We start from the raw sequence: 19,043 nt of genomic DNA, 5'->3' as shown, positions 1-19,043 counted from the left end.
GGTTAGTCTGAGGTTCTTTCTACCCCTACATTTCTGACCAAGTGGAATTTTTTCACACTGGATTAACAAACCAACCCATGAGTCCCAGTAGTGGTGTGATAAATGACAAACCATATAGGCAAGAAAACAACACAAGGACAAAAAGCTCAGCAACTCAGACTTTCAAAAACGTCAAGTCATTTCATATCTGTCTCTTCCTTGTCCCTTCTGTTAAAACTGATGTATATGTATTCTTGAATAAAACTTTAAGTGCAAAAAAAAGGTAACATTTTTTGCCCTCAAGAATACATTTTTTCTATCCTCCATGCCTAACACTCTCTCAAGCCTAAAATTCCTCATTGCCATACTCATTGGAAATTTCTTCTTTTAAAACTGTTGTTAACTGCATAATGCTATTTACTATATATTTTCAGTTTCAACCTTTTTGGTTAAGTGTTGAAAATCCTTAAAGCATAAGTTATTCGTAAATTACATCTGGCACAAACACAACAAATACGTGACTACTTATGAACAGAAATCACTGTGATGAAAATGGTTAGAAAGATGACTCTCAATTAAATAGTGGGTTTAAGAATTTAAGGGTCAAATTTCCCAACTGTCCTTTATTTCTTTATTTTGCCTGTGTCTTTTGCTAAATTAGCATAATGTGGTGTAAGTGTGATTGCAAGTAAAAAACAAATATTTATAAAACATTAAACACCATTTAAGATACCATAGTACAGATGCTTAACTTGTGGCTTTAATAAAGAAAATTCAAACCGCATTAAAACTAAATAAACATAACTTCACTTACAATGAGATGATTAAAATAAAAAAAACCTGAGAATGAAGGTAGTGGTAAAATTATTGCTTCCAAAGTTCAGAGTTGGCACAAATCACAGAGTATATTCACACCAAAAAAACCTCAGCAAGTTACAAACTAACTCCTTATTTTTTCCTTTTTAACTTCATATTTTCAAAGCTACTATTTCATAGCCTTTACATCAAAAGTAATATCACATCGTTGTTTGAATTTCTAAATTTTTATATACAATGCTAAGGCAAAAATCCATAGGATAATGGCATAGATACACAGGTATGACTTAAAACCTGCAAGATAAATATTCCAGTAAATATCTGGCAAATATTACATCTGCAATTCTAACAAGTTTATCAGACAATACAAGAAATGTCCATACTAGAAAACCAAGAGTATTTAATAATCATTATCTGAAAGAAATTTGATGCTTTAGAATCCCTGATGCTGGAAAATTTGCCACTGTACTTTCAATTTACAGAAGTGAGGGAACTGGTGTATGTGTGCGTGTGCGCAGGTGGTTTTGCGTGCGTGTGCGTGTGTATGTGTATGCAGGTGGTTTTAACTATCCAAAACTAGTTATTTTAATTGTGTAAAAGCATAAGGTGCATTTTTCTCTTGTTTTATATCCAGCTTAGGTACAAGCTATTTAACTTTCAATAAAAATTTAGAGTTTCCATTTTGATTTACTGCTGTTTCTGAGGAAGATTTTTGAAGTACAAAGTAAATTACAAAATCTAGTTTATCAGTACAAATTATTAAAAGTCTGATAATTTTTCAAGTGTTGTTTCTGCACTACATGTACCATGTAAAACATTAACTTGTGCTAATGATTAACTCCAAGACTATGCCATTCACACCACATATGTAGCCTGTAGCTGATGTCAATTAAAAAAACTCAAACTCAGTGAACAGATGAAGATGTTAAACAAAAACTTGGATTTCTCTTATATTTCTACGTAAAACTGAATATAAAATTATCTTCATTTGGCCTAATTTAAATATTTCTGCAAAAACTAGAGTATTATTGTGTATTTAGAGCTATACACTTAAAGTTCTGAAAATGCATTAGCCCTGTCAAATGTCTTAACAGCTTTAGACAAAGTACTACTGACTGCAGAGGTGCATAAATGACTGAATGCACAGAACCTTCCCTGGCATATGTGTTTTTTCTGGAAAGCTCTCAACGCACCCACTCTTTCACTGACCATTTTACTAAAAGAAATCAAAACTGACAAATCAGGGAGGGCATTTCATTTTTGCAGATATGAGCATTCAGAATACTATTAAAAATGCAGAATTTCATTAAATAAGAGTGAATGATGATCAGAGAAATATATACAAAAATAATAATTTTAAAAATCTGTTTATTTCTATGACCACACTGCTAAACTATATCAGGGTCATTCTTTAAATGGCTACTACAAAGTTAACTTCCTTGCATCATAAATACAAATTATTTCACGCTACATTTCAAATCATATACATTTATACATTTCTTTGATCACTTTTTTATACAAAAAAGATTTTTGTGCTTTTTTTGCAGACCTGATCTAAATTTCTATATCAAACATTTTAATTCTATATTTTAAAAATTTATTGGCCAGAAGTCTCTGTGGGAGGTGGGAAGATGCGGAAATTCGGTAGGGAAAGAAGTGAGGTAGAGTAGGAAGGGTATTGGGTATTAGACAGCAAAGCAAAATTCCAGCATATATACAACTAGTCAAATACTTCTTTATTAAAGACTGATTACTGCCTTCAAAAGGGCAGTATATTAAAAAAAAATTTTAGCTCCCCCACCCACCCCAACAAAACTTTTATTTTTCACAATGGCCACATTCTTATAGTAACTGTATCTAGAAAACAATAGTATAACAGTCTTCGTAATTTCTTCACAATCTGTGCTTAAAAAGACATTTCTAAATCATAAAGATGCTGTTTATCATAACGCAATCTAAATACTGTGCTTTTTAGAGAGACAATAGCTTAGAAAAGTTTCATTACGGTGGGCCTATTTACAAAGTTTATTCTTTAGGTTAGCAATAAATAATCCTGATTTTGGAAGAGTTGATACTCATGCATAACTGACAAGATGGACGTATACTCTCAAAATATATACATAGTAGTATCTCCTTCATAGCACTCCCATCAATAGCATAAAGATAATTTTCTCTAATAGTCTTCATATTCTTCAGTCTTGCTTTTGGGGGATACATCCTTCCATTTCTACAACTTCTGGCCATCCTTCATATTTGTTTGTATCCTTGTTGTTCTTTATGTGCTGCAAAAAAGGAAAAAAACAACCACCACAAACCCACCATTGTAACAAAAACACATCAAGTTGATCTACAAGCTTAATTTGTTTTTGGCACAGGTGCTAATATGTTTGTTATAGTTAAGAGGGCATGACCAAGAAAATGATATTTATTAATTCCACTTAATTAAGTGCTAAGAACAAGGACTGCATTACAATAGCAGGCAGAAGTATGCTTTGCACATGGTATGTACATGATATTTACTGAGTTATAAACATATTACATACTTTCGCTATAATTCAAAATCAAGTTCAAGTAGCTCTAATATAAAGCTCTCAAATTAAAATAAATTTGGATGTAATATAAAATATGTGAAATTATAACTATTTCCCAGATTAAATGTTCCAGTATTTGTAATGTTAACTACTCACCACCCCAAAGATCAAGATGAGGAAGTATTCTTAAGTTACCATTATTTATACTCATAGTTCTAATGTATTGAAAGTATATGAAAATTCTCTGTTGTGTCAAGAATGACCTTTCGTATCATACTTCGCACAGACTTGTAGTGCCCAAAATTATTTGTAACTATCAAACCATACTGAGTATGTTTGTAACCAGCATTGTGATACTCTGTAATTGTATTGCTAAAAATGAATTATTGACCTAATAGTGTTCTTGCATTTATAAAAAAAAAGTTTCATGTAAGTTTGGGGGTTTTGAAAATTTGCGATTTTTAAAAGCTAGAGATTACTGTGGTACTTTCAAACAATGGATTAATAAGCACAGTGCTCATACAGGGTAAATGACCACATCTGATGTCTACCCATTTAACTGAGACTGAGCATAACTAGGACAAGATTAATTATATTTTTGTAGAATGCCAGGCATTTTGAATTTTATTCACCAAAATATAGCATGGAAAAAGTCAAGAGACTCACCTGTTCAAAGGGGCTTTTTGTCTTGATACCTTTTCCACCACAGAAGACCCAGTTGTCTCTAAAATCAAGGTTGATGATAGCTGTACTTCCCATGGCAGCAATCAGTAATCTTGCCTCATTTGTGAGTCTTTGAGATGGAATAAATGAACATAATATGAAAACGCCTTGTATAAACTGCATTAAATATAAGAATACTACTTCACCTAGAAGATTTTTTTTGCTTATTTTTCAATTTTAGACTTAAATACTAAACTTAAATACACAATAGGAAAAAGAAACATTATAAACTTAAATACAAAATAAGAAAAAAAGCAGTCATGTGCACAGCTGAATGTAAGAGAGGATTCAAAACGTACAATAAATTTCCATCTCAAGAGAGCCTATATGATAAATACTACAAGTTGTGTTGAGAGCTGTCCATCTTTTGTTTCCTTGTAAGTTTTCTTTTGTTCTCTGCTATGTACTTTTTACTTTCTTCTCCACCCTCCACCTCCAAAGGCTACAATTAAACACTGATATATTTATAGATACACATACATGTGTGTGTGTATACATACATATATAGACAAATACTTTCCCTAACAAATTCTACCTCTGATCTTTGTTTTTATGTTTGTGTGCATCTCATTTCCTATCCCTCCTGATTCTTCTTCTACTTCTACATGCTACCTTGCCCTCCTATTATTTAATGCACTTCCCCTTCCAAGGATCCTTCCCTTATCCTTAATCTAAATCCACTTTTTATATGACCCTTTGATCTGTTCCATCACTCTCCCCTCTAAAAATCTCTCCTTTATCCTCTCCCCTCCCCCTATCTCCCTTAGTGTTTTATTTCTTTCTGGATTTAGAAGACTTTTATACTCATATATATGTATTATTTCCTCTTGAACCCGTCCATTCCCAACGAAAGTAGGTTTCCAGAACTACCAGCCCTCCTCCCCCATTTAATTCCTGTGCTGGCTCTTCCTCTCAAACCTCGTTTGTATAAGATAATTACTCTTTTTAGCTGTTCCTAAAAGGTTTTGCTTTTTAAAATCATATCATACTCAGGTCTACCCCAAACTTTCTTAAGAACTACCCAATTACTAATGACAATCTTAGATACACATTTTCCAGTTTACATACATAAAAGGTAAACATTCTGTCCTTATAGAGTCCCCTGTAACTAGTCTTTGTATGTACCTTATATTTCAATTAGCTCTTGTATGTCAAATCTTCTATTAAGTTCAAGTTTTGGTTTTTGTTTTTTAACAAAATCCTAAAAGTTTGACATTTCATTAAATGTTCTTTTTTTCCATTCAGAATTATGCTTAGCTTTGCTGGATATATTTTCGGCAGGAACGCCAGTTCTTTTGCTCTTTGATATATAGTATTCCAAGACTTGTGGTCTTTTAGTGTTGCCACTGCTAGGTCCTGTGTGATTATAATTGTGGTACCACCATATTTAAATTGTTTTCTTGTTGCTTGTAATATTTTATCCTTGAGTTGGGAGTTTCAGAATTTGACTATGATATACTGTTTATTTTCCTTGTAGGATCTCTCTCTTTCAGGTGGTGGTTGGATTTTTCCTAGTTCTACTTTCCCCTCTTGTCCTAATGCTTTGGGACAATTTTCTTTAATTATTTCCTGTGTTATTATATCAAGACTCTTTTTTTGATCATAGCTTTCAGGTAGTTCAATTATTTTTATGTTTTCTCTTCTTGATCTGCTCCCCAATTATTTTTCTTATGAGATGTTTCATATTCTCTTCTATTTTTTCATTCTTCATATTTTGTTATTTCTTGTTCTCATGTAACTCTGCCAGCTTCCCCTTGCCCAATTCTAATTTTCAAGGAGTTGTTTCCTTCCTTAAGATTCTAGATCTTTTCTAATTAGTTGACTTTCTTTTCGTAATCTTTTTTTTTTCTTGGATTTATTTTTACTTTTTCCTCAATCTTTCTCATTTGATTTTTAAAGTCTCTTTTTTTTTTTAAGTTTTTCAATGATTTTGGACAGGTGACCATTTGACCTTACTCTCTGGGGTAGAAGAGGGTTTCCTTGCTTCAGTATCCTCCTCTGAAGACAAGCCGGGTCTTCTCTATTCCCATAGTAACTCTATGGTTGGATTCTTTCTCCTTTGCCCATTTTTTTTTTAAATTTGTAGCAGCTTAGTTTTGGTAATCACCTCTAGTCCTGGGGTATGGGGGATGGTGCCTCTGGCTTCAGATAGTCCTTCAGTTCTCCCCTCTGGCCTGAAACCAAACCAAGACCTCCAGCCTTCTGTAAGTGCCCACCACCAGCAGCAAACTCCATCCCACTGCTTTTGCACTCATTGGGTGAGTGCTGGTTCCTTCTTGCCCTTGCCACATCTCCACAGCACAGCTGAGTCTAGTATTCCTTGTTTGCAGAGGTTCTTGCTATCTTCCCCGGTTCAGAAGCCCAACTCCCCTCACTGTCCCATGGGTAAAAGCTCCTGTGGCTGGGGATGAGGCATCCTCCCAACCCAGCTAACCCCAGGGCTTGCCACTTGTTATTTAAGCAGAACTTCCCTGGAGGTGTTTATCTTCACAGGGTCCAAAACTTTCCTGGAATTTTTCTTCAGATTTTCTCCAATGTCCCAGGAGGACCATTTTCTGCTCCTACTCTTATTTTTTCCACTCTATGTTTGCTCAGAGGCACCTCATTTGTGGGGGAAATCTGGAGAGCTTGGAATTTTCTGACCTACTACTCCATCTTCCTACAATCCTCCCAGGAAGATTTTATGAGTAAGTTTTAGAGAAAGAGTAGAACAATGAAAGAAACAAAAAATTAATTATATCGAATACTAAAATATCGTAAGCATTTTTACAGTCATTAACGGTGGAGGGCCAGCTAGCTGGTGCTGTGGATAAAACACTGGCCCTGGAGGAACCAAGTTCAATTCTAGCCTCTGATACTTACTAGCTGGCAATTAGTATTAAAGCTAACTTCAATTCAAAACTACATACACACAAACACACACATACACATATACACATATATATAAAATACATAAATGAAAACAATATCTAAGTTAACAGATAGCCACATAAAAAACCCTCCAACAACGAATACTTGCAGGAAGCAATCATTCTCTGCTGAAAAAAACATTCATACAAAAGTTTAACCATGTGGCAAACTATTAGACAAAAAGTAAGTTGAGATTTTTCTTTGATTCTCTTTTACAGAAACTTCACAGGATATAACTCTGCTTTCCCTATGACGCTGCTAGGAATTTTTGGTACGAATTAATTGGCAAATAATCCAGTGGCTTCTGAATAGGAGAAATTAGAACAACTAAAAAGCTGAATATAGGGGAAACCACTGATTGGGGAAGAAAAAAAGAGCATCATGGGACTTCAATACATTTAATATATAATGTTTTATAATACTGTGATGTGATAATCTACCTTGCCACAGTATAGAGAATTTGTGGACAAAATCTAAAATCCTAAAAGCCAGTTGTAAAGGCTTCTGACACAATATTTCCATGAAGTTCGAAATGACCCACTTGTACCATGCAGAGAGTTTTTGATTAAGGAAAGACCAAGGATGTAAGAAGGCAACAACTATATCAGGCAATGATTATTATTTTATAATTTATTATATATATTTATATATTAATTTATAATTATTTTATAATTTAAACCTGCGATGTCACTGAAACAATTTCCTTCAACTTGTAGTTAAGATAGCTAAGTGGGGCATTAATAAATTAAGTGATTTGCCAAGCATCATAAGAGACAAGATGTGAACCCAAGTCTTCCTGATGTTGTCAGTCCTCTGTCATGTTGTTTCTGACAACAATGATTATTAAGCGCTGAAAATAATTAATAAGTATGTCATTCTTATAGGTGTTTGTATTTCACTCATTTTTGTGTAACAACCTTTTACATTTTTATGGTAAAACTAGTTTGAATTTATGCTGCTATTTTAAAATTCTTATTTTTGTATGAGCCTATTGAAGTGGAAGATGTTAATCTATGTTCCGTTAAGTAGGCCCAAAGGGAGGAAGGAGAGAAAAGATTTTTGTTAATTAAAAAAATTAGATGAAAAAATTTCCTTGAGAAAACAAAAAGCAGCTAAATCACTATTGATTAGAGAAATGCAAATCAAAATAACTCTGAGGTACTACATCACACCTATCAGATTGGCTAACATGACAAAACAGGAAGATGGAGAAGATGTGGGAAAACTGGACCACTAATGCATTGTTAGTGGAGTTGTGAACTGATTCAGTCATTCTGGAGAACCATTTGGAACTCTGCCCAAAAGTCTATAAAAATGTGCAGACCCTTTGACCCAGCAATACCACTTCTAGGGCTGTATCCCAAAGAGATCACACAAATGGGAAAAGGACCCAGTGCACAAAAACATTTGTAGCAGCTCTTTTTGTGGTGGTCAAGAATTGGAAATCAAGGGAATGCCCATCAACTGGGGAATGGCTGAACAAGTTGTGGTGTATGAATGTAATGGAATACTATTGTGCTATAAGAAATGATCAGCAGGTAGATTTCAGAGAAACCTGGAAAGACTTACATGAACTGATGCTGAATGAAGTGAGGAGGACATCATACATAGTTAAAGCAACACTGTGTGATGACTAACTTTGACAGACTTAGCTCTTCCCAGCAATGCAAGGATCTAAGACAACTCCAAAAGACCCATCACAGAAAATGCTATCCACATCCACAAAAAGAAATAGGGAGTCCGGGGCGGGGGGCGGAGCCAAGATGGCAGCTGGAAAGCAGGGACTAGCGTGAGCTGCCCACCGAGCCCCTCCAAAAACCTATAAAAAAATGGCTCTGAACCAATTCTAGAACTGCAGAACCCACAAAACAGCAGAGGGAAGCAGGGCTCCAGCTCAGGACAACCTGGATGGTCTCTGGGTGCGGTCTATCCCGCATGGAGCTGGGAGCGGAGCAAAGCGGAGCAGAGCCCAGCATGGGTGGTGTGGACCAACCAGACCAGGAGCTGGGCAGAGTAGGCCTTAGCACCCTGAATCAGTGAGCTGCAGCAGTTACCAGACTTCTCAACCCACAAACACCAAAGACAACAGAGAAGGTTAGTGGGAAAAGCTGCTGGGGACAGAGTTTAAAAAGGAGTTCGTGGTTTGGCCACTGCCCGGGGGGCAGAGGAGGTGGGGCAGCTACAGAACTACAGCTGCAGTTGCTTCCGGCCCCAGGCCCACCTGGTGGGAGGAATTAAGTGGCAGATCAAAGCAGAAGTGAAGAGCCTGCTGAAGATGTAAGTCCAGTCCGGGTTGGGGGCTCTTGGGGAAGGAGGAGTGCTGGTGTGGCAGAGCTGGTGCATCCCCCCAGGCTTGGAACATAGTTCTCTTAACTCTACAAGCAGTCATACCCCGCTGAAAAACTCATGGGGCAAGTTAGTTGGCCAGGAATATGGCCAGGCAGCGAAAACATGCCCAGATTCAGTTTCAGACTCTGGAATCTTTCTTTGGTGACAAAGAAGACCAAAACATACAGACAGAAGAAGTCAACAAAGTCAAAGAGCCTACAACAAAAGCCTCCAAGAAAAACAAGAACTGGTCTCAAGCAATGGAAGAGTTCAAAAAGGATTTGGAAAAGCAAGTTAGAGAAGTAGAGGAAAAATTGGGAAGAGAAATGAGACGGATGCGAGAAAACCATGAAAAACAAGTCAATGACTTGCTAAAGGAGACCCCAAAAAATGCTGAAAAATATACTGAAGAAAACAACACCTTAAAAAACAGACTAACTCAAATGTCAAAAGAGCTCCAAAAAGCCAATGAGGAGAAGAATGCCTTGAAAGGCAGAATTAGCCAAATGGAAAAGGAGGTCCAAAAGACCACTGAAGAAAATACTACCTTAAAAATTAGATTGGAGCAAGTGGAAGCTAGTGACTTGATGAGAAATCAAGATATTATAAAACAGAACCAAAGGAATGAAAAAATGAAAGACAATGTCAAATATCTCATTGGAAAAACCACTGACCTGGAAAATAGATCCACGAGAGATAATTTAAAAATTATTGGTCTACCTGAAAGCCATGGTCAAAAAAAAGAGCCTAGATATCATCTCTCAAGAAATTATCAAGGAGAACTGCCCTGATATTCTAGAGCCACAGGGCAAAATAGAAATTGAAAGAATCCATCGATCGCCTCCTCAAATAGATCCCAAAAAGAAATCTCCTAGGAATATTGTCGCCAAATTCCAGAGCTCCCAGATGAAGGAGAAAATACTGCAAGCAGCCAGAAAGAAACAATTCGAGTATTGAGGAAACACAATCAGAATAACCAAAGATTTGGCAGCTTCTACGTTAAGAGATTGAAGGGCCTGGAATATGATATTCCGGAGGTCAATGGAGCTAGGATTAAAACCAAGAATTAAATTAAATTAAATTAATTAATTAAATTAAATTAAAACCAAGCAGCAAAACTGAGTATCATGCTCCAAGGCAAAATATGGATTTTTAATAAAATAGAGGACTTTCAAGCTTTCTCAGTGAAAAGACCAGAGCTGAACAGAAAATCTCACTTTCAACACAAGAATCAAGAGAAGCATGAAAAGGTAATCAAGAAAAAGAACAAGAAAAAGAAATTGCAAGGGACTTACTAAAGTTGAACTGTTTTGTTTACACTCCTACATGGAAAGATGATGTGTATGATTCATGAGACCTCAGTATTAGGGTAGCTGAAGGGAATATGCATAAATATATAGGTGTATATATATACACACACACACACACACACACACATATATATACACACACACACACACACACACTGCGGAGGGAGAGGGGGAGAGAGAGTGAGGGGTAGAGAGAGAGAGAGAGAGAGAGAGAGAGAGAGAGAGAGAGAGAGAGGAGAGCGGACACAGGGTGAGTTGAAGATGAAGGGAAGATATCTAAAAGAAATAAAATCAAATTAAGGGATGAGAGAGGAATATATTGAGAGAGGGAGATAGGGACAGATGGAATGGGGTAAATCATCTTGCATAAAAATGGCAATAAAAAGTAGTTCTGTAGGAAGAGAAGGCAGGTCAGGGGGAATGAGTGAATCTTGCTCTCATCAAATTTGACCTGAGGAGGAAATACCATACATACTCATTTGGGTATCTTACCCCACAGGAAAAAAGGAGGAAGAAGATAAAAAAGGGGGGATGATAGAAGGGAGGGCAGATGGGGGTGGAGGTAATCAAAAACAAACACTTTGGAAAGGGGACAGGGCCAAGGGAGAAAATTCAATAAAGGGGGATAGGTTAGGAAGGAGCAAAATATAGTTAGTCTTTCACAACATGAGTATTGTGGAAGGGTTATACATAATGATACGCATGTGGCCTATGTTGAATTGCTTGACTTCTTAGGGAGGGTGGGTGGGAAGGGAAGAGGGGAGAGAATTTGGAACTCAAAGTTTTAAAAACTGATGTTCAAAAACAAAAAAAAAAGGTTTTTGCATGCAACTAGAAAATAAGATACACAGGCAATGGGGCGTAGAAATTTATCTTGCCCTACAAGAAAGGAAGGGAAAAGGGGTTGGGAGGGGAGTGGGGTGTCAGAAAGGAGGGCTGACTGGGGGAACAGGGCTACCAGAATATACGCCATCTTGGAGTGGGGGGGAAGGTAGAAATGGGGAGAAAATTTGTAATTCAAACTCTCGTGAAAATCAATGCTGAAAACTAAATTAAAAAAAAAAAAAGAAATAGGGAGTCCGAATGTAGATCGAGGCATAATATTTTGCTCTTTTTTTGTTTCTTCTTTCTCATGGTTCCTCTCATTGGTTCTAGTTCTTCTTTTTACAACATGATTAATGTGAAAATGTTTAATATGAATGTATATGTAGAGCCTGTATCAGATTGCATACCATCTTGGTGAAAGAGGAGAAAATTTAGAACTCAAATCTTATGGAAGTGAATGTTGAAAACTAAAAACAAATTCATTAATTAAAAAAAAAAAGCAGCTCAGAAAAATATAAGTAAAAAGCCAGTCACATGGAAATTAAAAGCAGTCAGCAAGGAGGTTTCCTGGGATATCAGCCAAAGTCATAACACTATTTTATACTCTCTCACTCTAAAGGGTCCATAACTGGGCCCCAAATCAATCTAAGTAGGGGTAAAATTAGCTGAAACCATCCCAGGTCTGCTCTATAGCTCCTCTGTTCACAAATACACCAAAATGAAGTCGAAGGTAAGTTAACTCAAATTTTTCTAGTTTCAATGTACTGGGCCACAACAGTACCTAAGGAGAAAATAAACGTCCCACAAAAGATTGAACCTGTTCCCATGCTATAAAATGGTAGCACATGTTAATTCCACAAAATAAAATGCACCCAAAAAGTCAAATAATTTCCATATAAAAGCTGCCTATATGAAGCTGTCAACCAAAAAATAAATTAATTTTTTGAAGTCACTTTATACCTTTAGGTTTTGTTAGAGATACAAATCAAAAACATGTACAAATTTTGGCTTGATTCATGCAAACTACGTATGTATATGTTTTCATATTATGGGGATAGTCCAGGTAAGCTTAACCAAGAAATGCCTGAATCATAGCTGTATTTGGTTTCTGTCCTTTAAATTTATATAAATTAAAATTTTGCTTTGAGAGAATTAATTAATTTAGCCTAGCTATTTATTGTACTAAGAGAAACACTTTGAAACTTAAAATTTTAGATGAATATTTTAGCAAGCTCTTTGCTTTTTCCACTGTTTCTTATGTATCTGATTTTTATTTCAAAAAGTAAAAGGTGAAGCTGCAAACTGGTCTAGCCATTCTGGAAAGGACTTTGGAATTAAAACCAAAATTACTACAAATCTTTGTGCATATTTTTGACCCAGAGACATCACTACTATAGTCCCAAAGAGAATGAAGAAAGAAGACAAGGATATGTATGTATAAAAATACTTATAGCAGCTATTTTTGTAGTGGCAAAGAACTGGAAATTAAGAGAATGTCAATCAACAGGGGAATGACTAAATAAATGGTGGTATATGAACATAACAAAATACTATTGTGCCATAACTGATGAAAGGGACAGTTTCAGAGACAACTGGTAAGACTTGTATGAACTGATGCAGAGTGAACAGAACCAGAAGAACATTTAAGACAAATCTGAAAGACTTATGAACTCCGATCAATGCAATGACCAACCATGATTACAGAGGGCTAATATCTCACCATCTAACAGAGAGGTGACAGACTCAGTGTACAGAAATGACATATTTTTTTTTAGAGTTGGAAAACAAAGGAATTTATTTTTCTTGACTAAGTATATTTTTAACAAGAGTTTGGTTTTTCTTTTCCAGTAATTTCATGGGAAATGTCAATACAGAGAAAATATTTTTGTTACTTTAAAAAATTACTTTAAAATTTAAAAAATTATTTAGAAATGTTACTTTTTACTTCTTGGTTTTTTAACACTATTATCTTGATTTTATCATTTCCTCTTTGACTGCTACCTTCTCTGTCTTACTTACTAGATCATTATCCCTATAATTTTAAACTGTATGTCCAACAGGAGTCACAAAATTCAACATGACTAAAAGATGGCTTGTTATCCTTTTCCCCAAATCCATTCCCTTCTTCCAAACTTCCTTATTTCTGCAAACATGGTATTTTCAAGTTTCTAAGTCCATTAACCTGGGTGAACAAACTTTACATATTCAATCAGTTGCCAAATCTTTCTGCCTCTCCCCCTCAACTTGCCTTACACACAACCACATTTTTCCGCCTCAGCTCAGACCCTCATTACCTCTACTTTAAGACTACTGCAATAGTCTGAGTGGTCTCTCTCTGCCTCCAATATCTCCACTTTCCAATCCATTCTCCACACAGCTGCCAAAGTGATTTTCCCAAAGCACGGATCGAATCATGTCATTCCCCTAACTCAGACTACAGTGACGCCATGATCAAATATAAATTCTTCTATTTTGTTTTTAAAGCACTTCATAAACTGCACCCCTCCTATCTTTCAAACCTCTTTACACATCATTCCCTTTCACAAACACTGCAGTCCAGCCAAAGTGGCTTTATCGTCATGGTGCTCTATCTACCTATCTTTACTTTGGCTATATTCCATGCCTGGAATGAACTCCTTCATCATTGCCTCTTAATAGCCTCCTTCAAGGCTCAGCTTAAATATAACCTTCTACATGGAGCCTTTGCTTATCACCTTAGCTGAGCTACTAGTACTTTCTTTCCACCTCCTCCCATCACCTCTTATCTATCTGGTAGGTGCCCAGACACCCATACTCACACATGTTGTCTCCCCTCATAGCCACAGCAAAGAGCACAGGACTTCTGTGGCACGTTAACTGCTAGACATGCCAATTACTGAAAATGTTATTGTAATTAAAGTACGTCTTCCATATAACAACATGTATTGTACCAGAAGTGTACAGAAACATGACAGAATGGTTTTATTACGTAATCTAGAAAGATATGGTGTGGATGATGCTTTCTTATTTATTTTTGGGGGGCAGAGAGGCATTCAGGATTAAGTGACTTGCCCAGGGTCACACAGCTAATAAGCTGTCTGAGGCCACATTTGAACTCGGGTCCTCCCAACTCTAGGGCTGGTGCTCTATCCACTGTGCCACCTAGCTGTCCCAGATGTTTTTCTTAGTAGAGACTATAATACTGCCACAAAAGCAAGTGCAAAGCACAGGAAATTTCAATTATCCTAACATCTTCTGGCAGTAAAATTTCAAAGATTTCAACAATTTCAGTATTTGACATTTGCTTTGTTGCTAGTTTTCTTATTCAGCCAGGGTTACTACTATTCTGGAATTATTTCTCATTAATGAGGAATAATTAGTTGGTTATGTGGAAAAAGAAAGGAACTTTAGCATAAAAAACTTTCAATCAGCAATAGCAAAGAAAAGGAATATATAAAAAATACACATCAGACAAGAGAACAGATTTCAAAAAGTTGAGGAAGAGAAGACAAGTATGAATGCATGATTAGAGATTCTAAAAGTGAGGGGAAATGTCCAGTAAAAACTAAGAAATTCTTTTTAAAAAGTTCTCACCATATAATCAATCCCCAACCAACCAATAATTACTTATGCACTGCATGAAGACCCTAGAGGACTTTATCCAATGTGAACGAAAAGGAGAAAGGCTCCTAAACAGGGACGAATATAAGTATGGCATGAACCTCAGACTTCCTCCAGGAAATCTAAAGCCCAGAAGAGACTAAATAAAGTGCATCGAAATGGATAAAACAAGTTGAAAAAAAAAAAGGGGCTACTTTTCTCTGCTAGTGGAAAAAGGTGCTATGTTAACCAATGAGAGAATATATATGAAAGTGTTCTGTAAATTGTAAGCTACGGCATACAAATATGCGGCATTATTTTTTTAAAAAGATGACATCCCAAAGATCAAAGAAAAAGGACTCATTTATACAAAAATATTTCTATCAGCTCTTTTTGTGGTGGCAAAGAATTGGAAATCAAGGGAATGCTCATCGATTGGGGGATAAAAGAAAGCTATTATAAATTCTATAGTTACCTTTGCCAATTTGAAAAGGTATCATGTAAAAAGAATTGGGCAAAAGTCACAAAAACACATGTCAGAGTAACTAAAATACATTCAGATTAACTTAATAAATACATTTTAATGATATACTTCTTCCAATAATGGAGTAAGTTTTTTCATTAGGCAGTGAGCTTCCAGTCACTTGGTGGTTGAACCCAAGGCTTCTTCTAACTACACTTTTATGGTTCTGATATTTTTTTTGGTAGAAAGGAATTTAAAGAAAAATTATGGCTCCAAACAGCTGAAACCATTATTGAAAATAAGCTCAAATTAAATTTAGCTTGCTCACTTAAACTAGAGATTTACTCAACTTGTACTAAACTGTGTGTAGGGTATTATTTCTGCAGTACAATCCAAAATTATGTTTTTAGTTATAATCCTATGTCTGTTGCTTACATGCACATATGCACCAAAAGCTGCTACTAAAGGAGAAAGAAGAGATCTAAACCAACTTTTATCATTATTATTTATGACCTCAAAGCATTATACAAGTGAAAAGGGCAGGCTCAAATTCAAGCCCCCTACATACACGCTTGCATGAGGAAAAAGGACTTCAAACTGAAGAATTTTCCTCAATTTGTTGAAATAAGCACCTAGTCTGTTAGTAGACATAAAGTTAAGCTTCTGGCTTATCCCACAGTTGGTGGATAATTGATGAGTTATTTCAAAGGTTCCTCAATTACACACCTGACACTACAAAGAGTACACACTTCACTTATCTCTCCAGACAAATTAGAAACTAATGACCCCATCGCCTCCTTTCAGCAAAGTAAACAAGGTCATCAATTTAAAGTTCTCTTCACCCACCACACTAACATGGGAGGAGGAGGACATTAACAGTCCCATGGTCAAAATGTACCATTTATTTACTAATGGCCATATTTTCAAATATAATCCGAATCAGACATAATCCTAATTAACGTAATCCCCTGAATGCACTAAAATAGCAGATATGCTGAAAACAAAAAACAAGTTGATAATATTCTAATACACATGACTAACACTGAACCTATGCTGAATTTGATTTCTTTAGGAAAATATTTTTAAGTCTAATCTCATTGTTTTATATTCAGAAAATTAAAATATTCTATATTTTAATACTAAATAAAATATGTAAAATTTAAGAACCAAAAATTTAATAAGCATACACCAGAGTTTTGCTCCAGTGATGTACACAGCACCTAGCCCATAGTGGGTGCTTAATAAACATTATCAATTAATGACTGACCTGGGGTGGGGAATGCATGGCCTTCTAGGTCCTTGGATGTCGTCTTGTGACTGCATCTAAGTTTTACAGAACACATCCTTTTATTAAAGGGATTTGTTCTGTGAAGTCTGGATTCAGTCAAAGGGATGGACTTGAGGACTTAGAGAGCCACATGCGGCATCAAAGCTGTAGGTTTCCCACCTTGGATTGACCTATACATCTGCGGAATAAGTTGAACACTCTGCCAAAGCTTTCACGGGCTGATGGACTTTGTGCTTAAGGATCATAATAGTTTAATGAGCTATTAATGTGTGGAGATCTTTCCAGTCCTTGTTTCTACACATGGATTCTAAGTATAGGATGGAGGAAACCCTGATGTTTAGCAATAACTACTTTGGAGCAGGGTAGAAAAAGCCCAGTAATCAGTATGCTATCAAGTGTATACTGACTATAATTACAATCAAAAGAACTTTCTCCTAAAAGAGTAAAACATTCTCTCTCTCTGCATTTACATATGTATATATATTATATGTATGTGAGTGTGTGCGTGCATTTTAAGTATGTGTATATTATATTATATATTATTTCTGATTAATAACTGGGTGAGGGAGAAAGAGAAACCTCTAAAATTTTGACAACATAGACGTTGTAGAGAATTATTTAGCCAATTTTAAACACACGGAATTTTTCTTCTGATAATCACTCCCACCTTATATTTAAAACTCTTGAATTAACAAAATAAAAATGTGCCCTAATATAAGAATACTTCATAGTAGTAAAAGAGTGCTTTGATATACACATTATTTATTTATAAAGGCATTAAGGTAGAAAAAAATCCATACATACTTGGTTGCTCCATCATCATATGTTCCCATTAAAACTATGGTTCCATCTTGAATAGACTTAAGGAATTCAATAAAAGGTGCCACATCTAAAGGGAAAAAAAATTAATTTTTTAAATTCTTTTTTTATTTTTTGTTTACAACATTCAGTTCCACAAGTTTGAGTTTCAAATTTTCTTCCCCTCCCTCTATTGCCCCCCCCAAGACAGCATGTAATCCAATATAGGTTCTACATAAATTGCTATTACAATACTTTCACATTAAACTTATTTACACAATAGTCAAGTTGTAAAGAAGAATTATAATCAATGGAATGAACCATGAGAAAGAAGAAACAAAACCAAAAAAGGGAAAAAAAAGAGAGAGCAAATAGTTTGCTTAAATCTGCATTCAGACTCCACAATTCTTTCTTTGGATGTGGATAGCTTTTTCCATCATAAGTCTTTTGGAGCTGTCTTAGAACCTTGTATTGCTGAGAAGAGCGCCAAGTCTACATCGAAGTTAGTTATCACAGATACTGTGTCTGTAATCGTGTGTAATGTTCTCCTGGTTCTGCTCCCCTCACACAGCATCACATCATGTAAGTCTTTCCAAGTTATTATGAAGTCCATCTGCTCCTCATTTCTCATAGCACAATAGTACTTCATTACATTCATATACCACAACTTGTTCAGCCATCCCCCAATTGATGGGCATCTCCTTGATTTCCAATTCTTTGCCACCACAAAAAGAGCAGCTATAAATATTTTTGTACATACGGGTCCTTTTCCCACTTGTATGATCTCTTCGGGATACAGACCTAGGAGTGGTATTGCTGGATCAAAGGGTATGCACATTATTACAGCCCTTTGGGCATAGTTCCAAATTGCTCTCTAGAATGGCTGGATCTGTTCACAACTCCACCAACAATGTAACAGTATTCCTATTTTCCCATATCTTCTCCAGCATTTATCATTTTTCTGTTTTGTCATGTTAGCCAATCTGACAAGAGAGATATGGTACCTAAGAGTTGTTTTGATTTGCATTTCTCTAATCTATAATGATTTAGAGCATTTTTTCATATGCCCATAGATATCTTTAATTTCTTCCTCTGAAAAATGCCTGTTCATATCCTTTGACCATTTATCAACTGGGGAATGACTTGTATTACTATAAATCTGACTCAGTTTCTTGTATATTTTAGAGATGAGGCCTTTATCAGAGACACTGGTTGTAGAAATTCATTCCCAACTTTCTGCTTCCCTCCTAAGCTTGGTTGCATTGGCTTTGTTTGTACAAAAACTTTTCAATTTAATGTAATCAAAATTATGCATTTTGCATTTTGTAATGCTCTCTATCTCTTGTTTGGTCATAAATTCTTCCCTTCTCCATAAATCTGACAGGTAAACTATTCCTTGCTCTCCCAAACTGCTTATAGTAACACCTTTTATATCTAAATCGTGAACCCATTTTGACTTTATTTTGGTATGCAGTGTAAGATATTAGTCTATG

General features: G+C 35.7%; 1 protein-coding gene across 2 annotated transcripts in view; it reads right to left on the bottom strand.

Moving 5' to 3' along the window:
- Positions 1 to 717: 717 nt before the first annotated feature.
- The window catches only part of FAM3C (FAM3 metabolism regulating signaling molecule C), a 62,814-nt gene continuing 44,488 nt past the window's right edge, over positions 718 to 19,043 (bottom strand). For both annotated transcript variants that reach the window (XM_036761183.1, XM_036761182.1), the window contains exons 8-10: positions 17,557 to 17,641; positions 3,993 to 4,119; positions 718 to 3,077 (exon numbers count right to left, since the gene is read on the bottom strand). In XM_036761183.1, the coding sequence (XP_036617078.1) occupies positions 2,988 to 3,077; positions 3,993 to 4,119; positions 17,557 to 17,641 (302 nt within the window). In that variant the 3' untranslated portion in view covers positions 718 to 2,987. The remainder of the gene's footprint in view (positions 3,078 to 3,992; positions 4,120 to 17,556; positions 17,642 to 19,043) is intronic.

This window comes from Trichosurus vulpecula, chromosome 5 (assembly GCF_011100635.1).
Source record: "Trichosurus vulpecula isolate mTriVul1 chromosome 5, mTriVul1.pri, whole genome shotgun sequence".
NCBI lineage: Eukaryota > Metazoa > Chordata > Mammalia > Diprotodontia > Phalangeridae > Trichosurus > Trichosurus vulpecula.
This window is presented reverse-complemented; position numbering and strand designations above follow the sequence as displayed.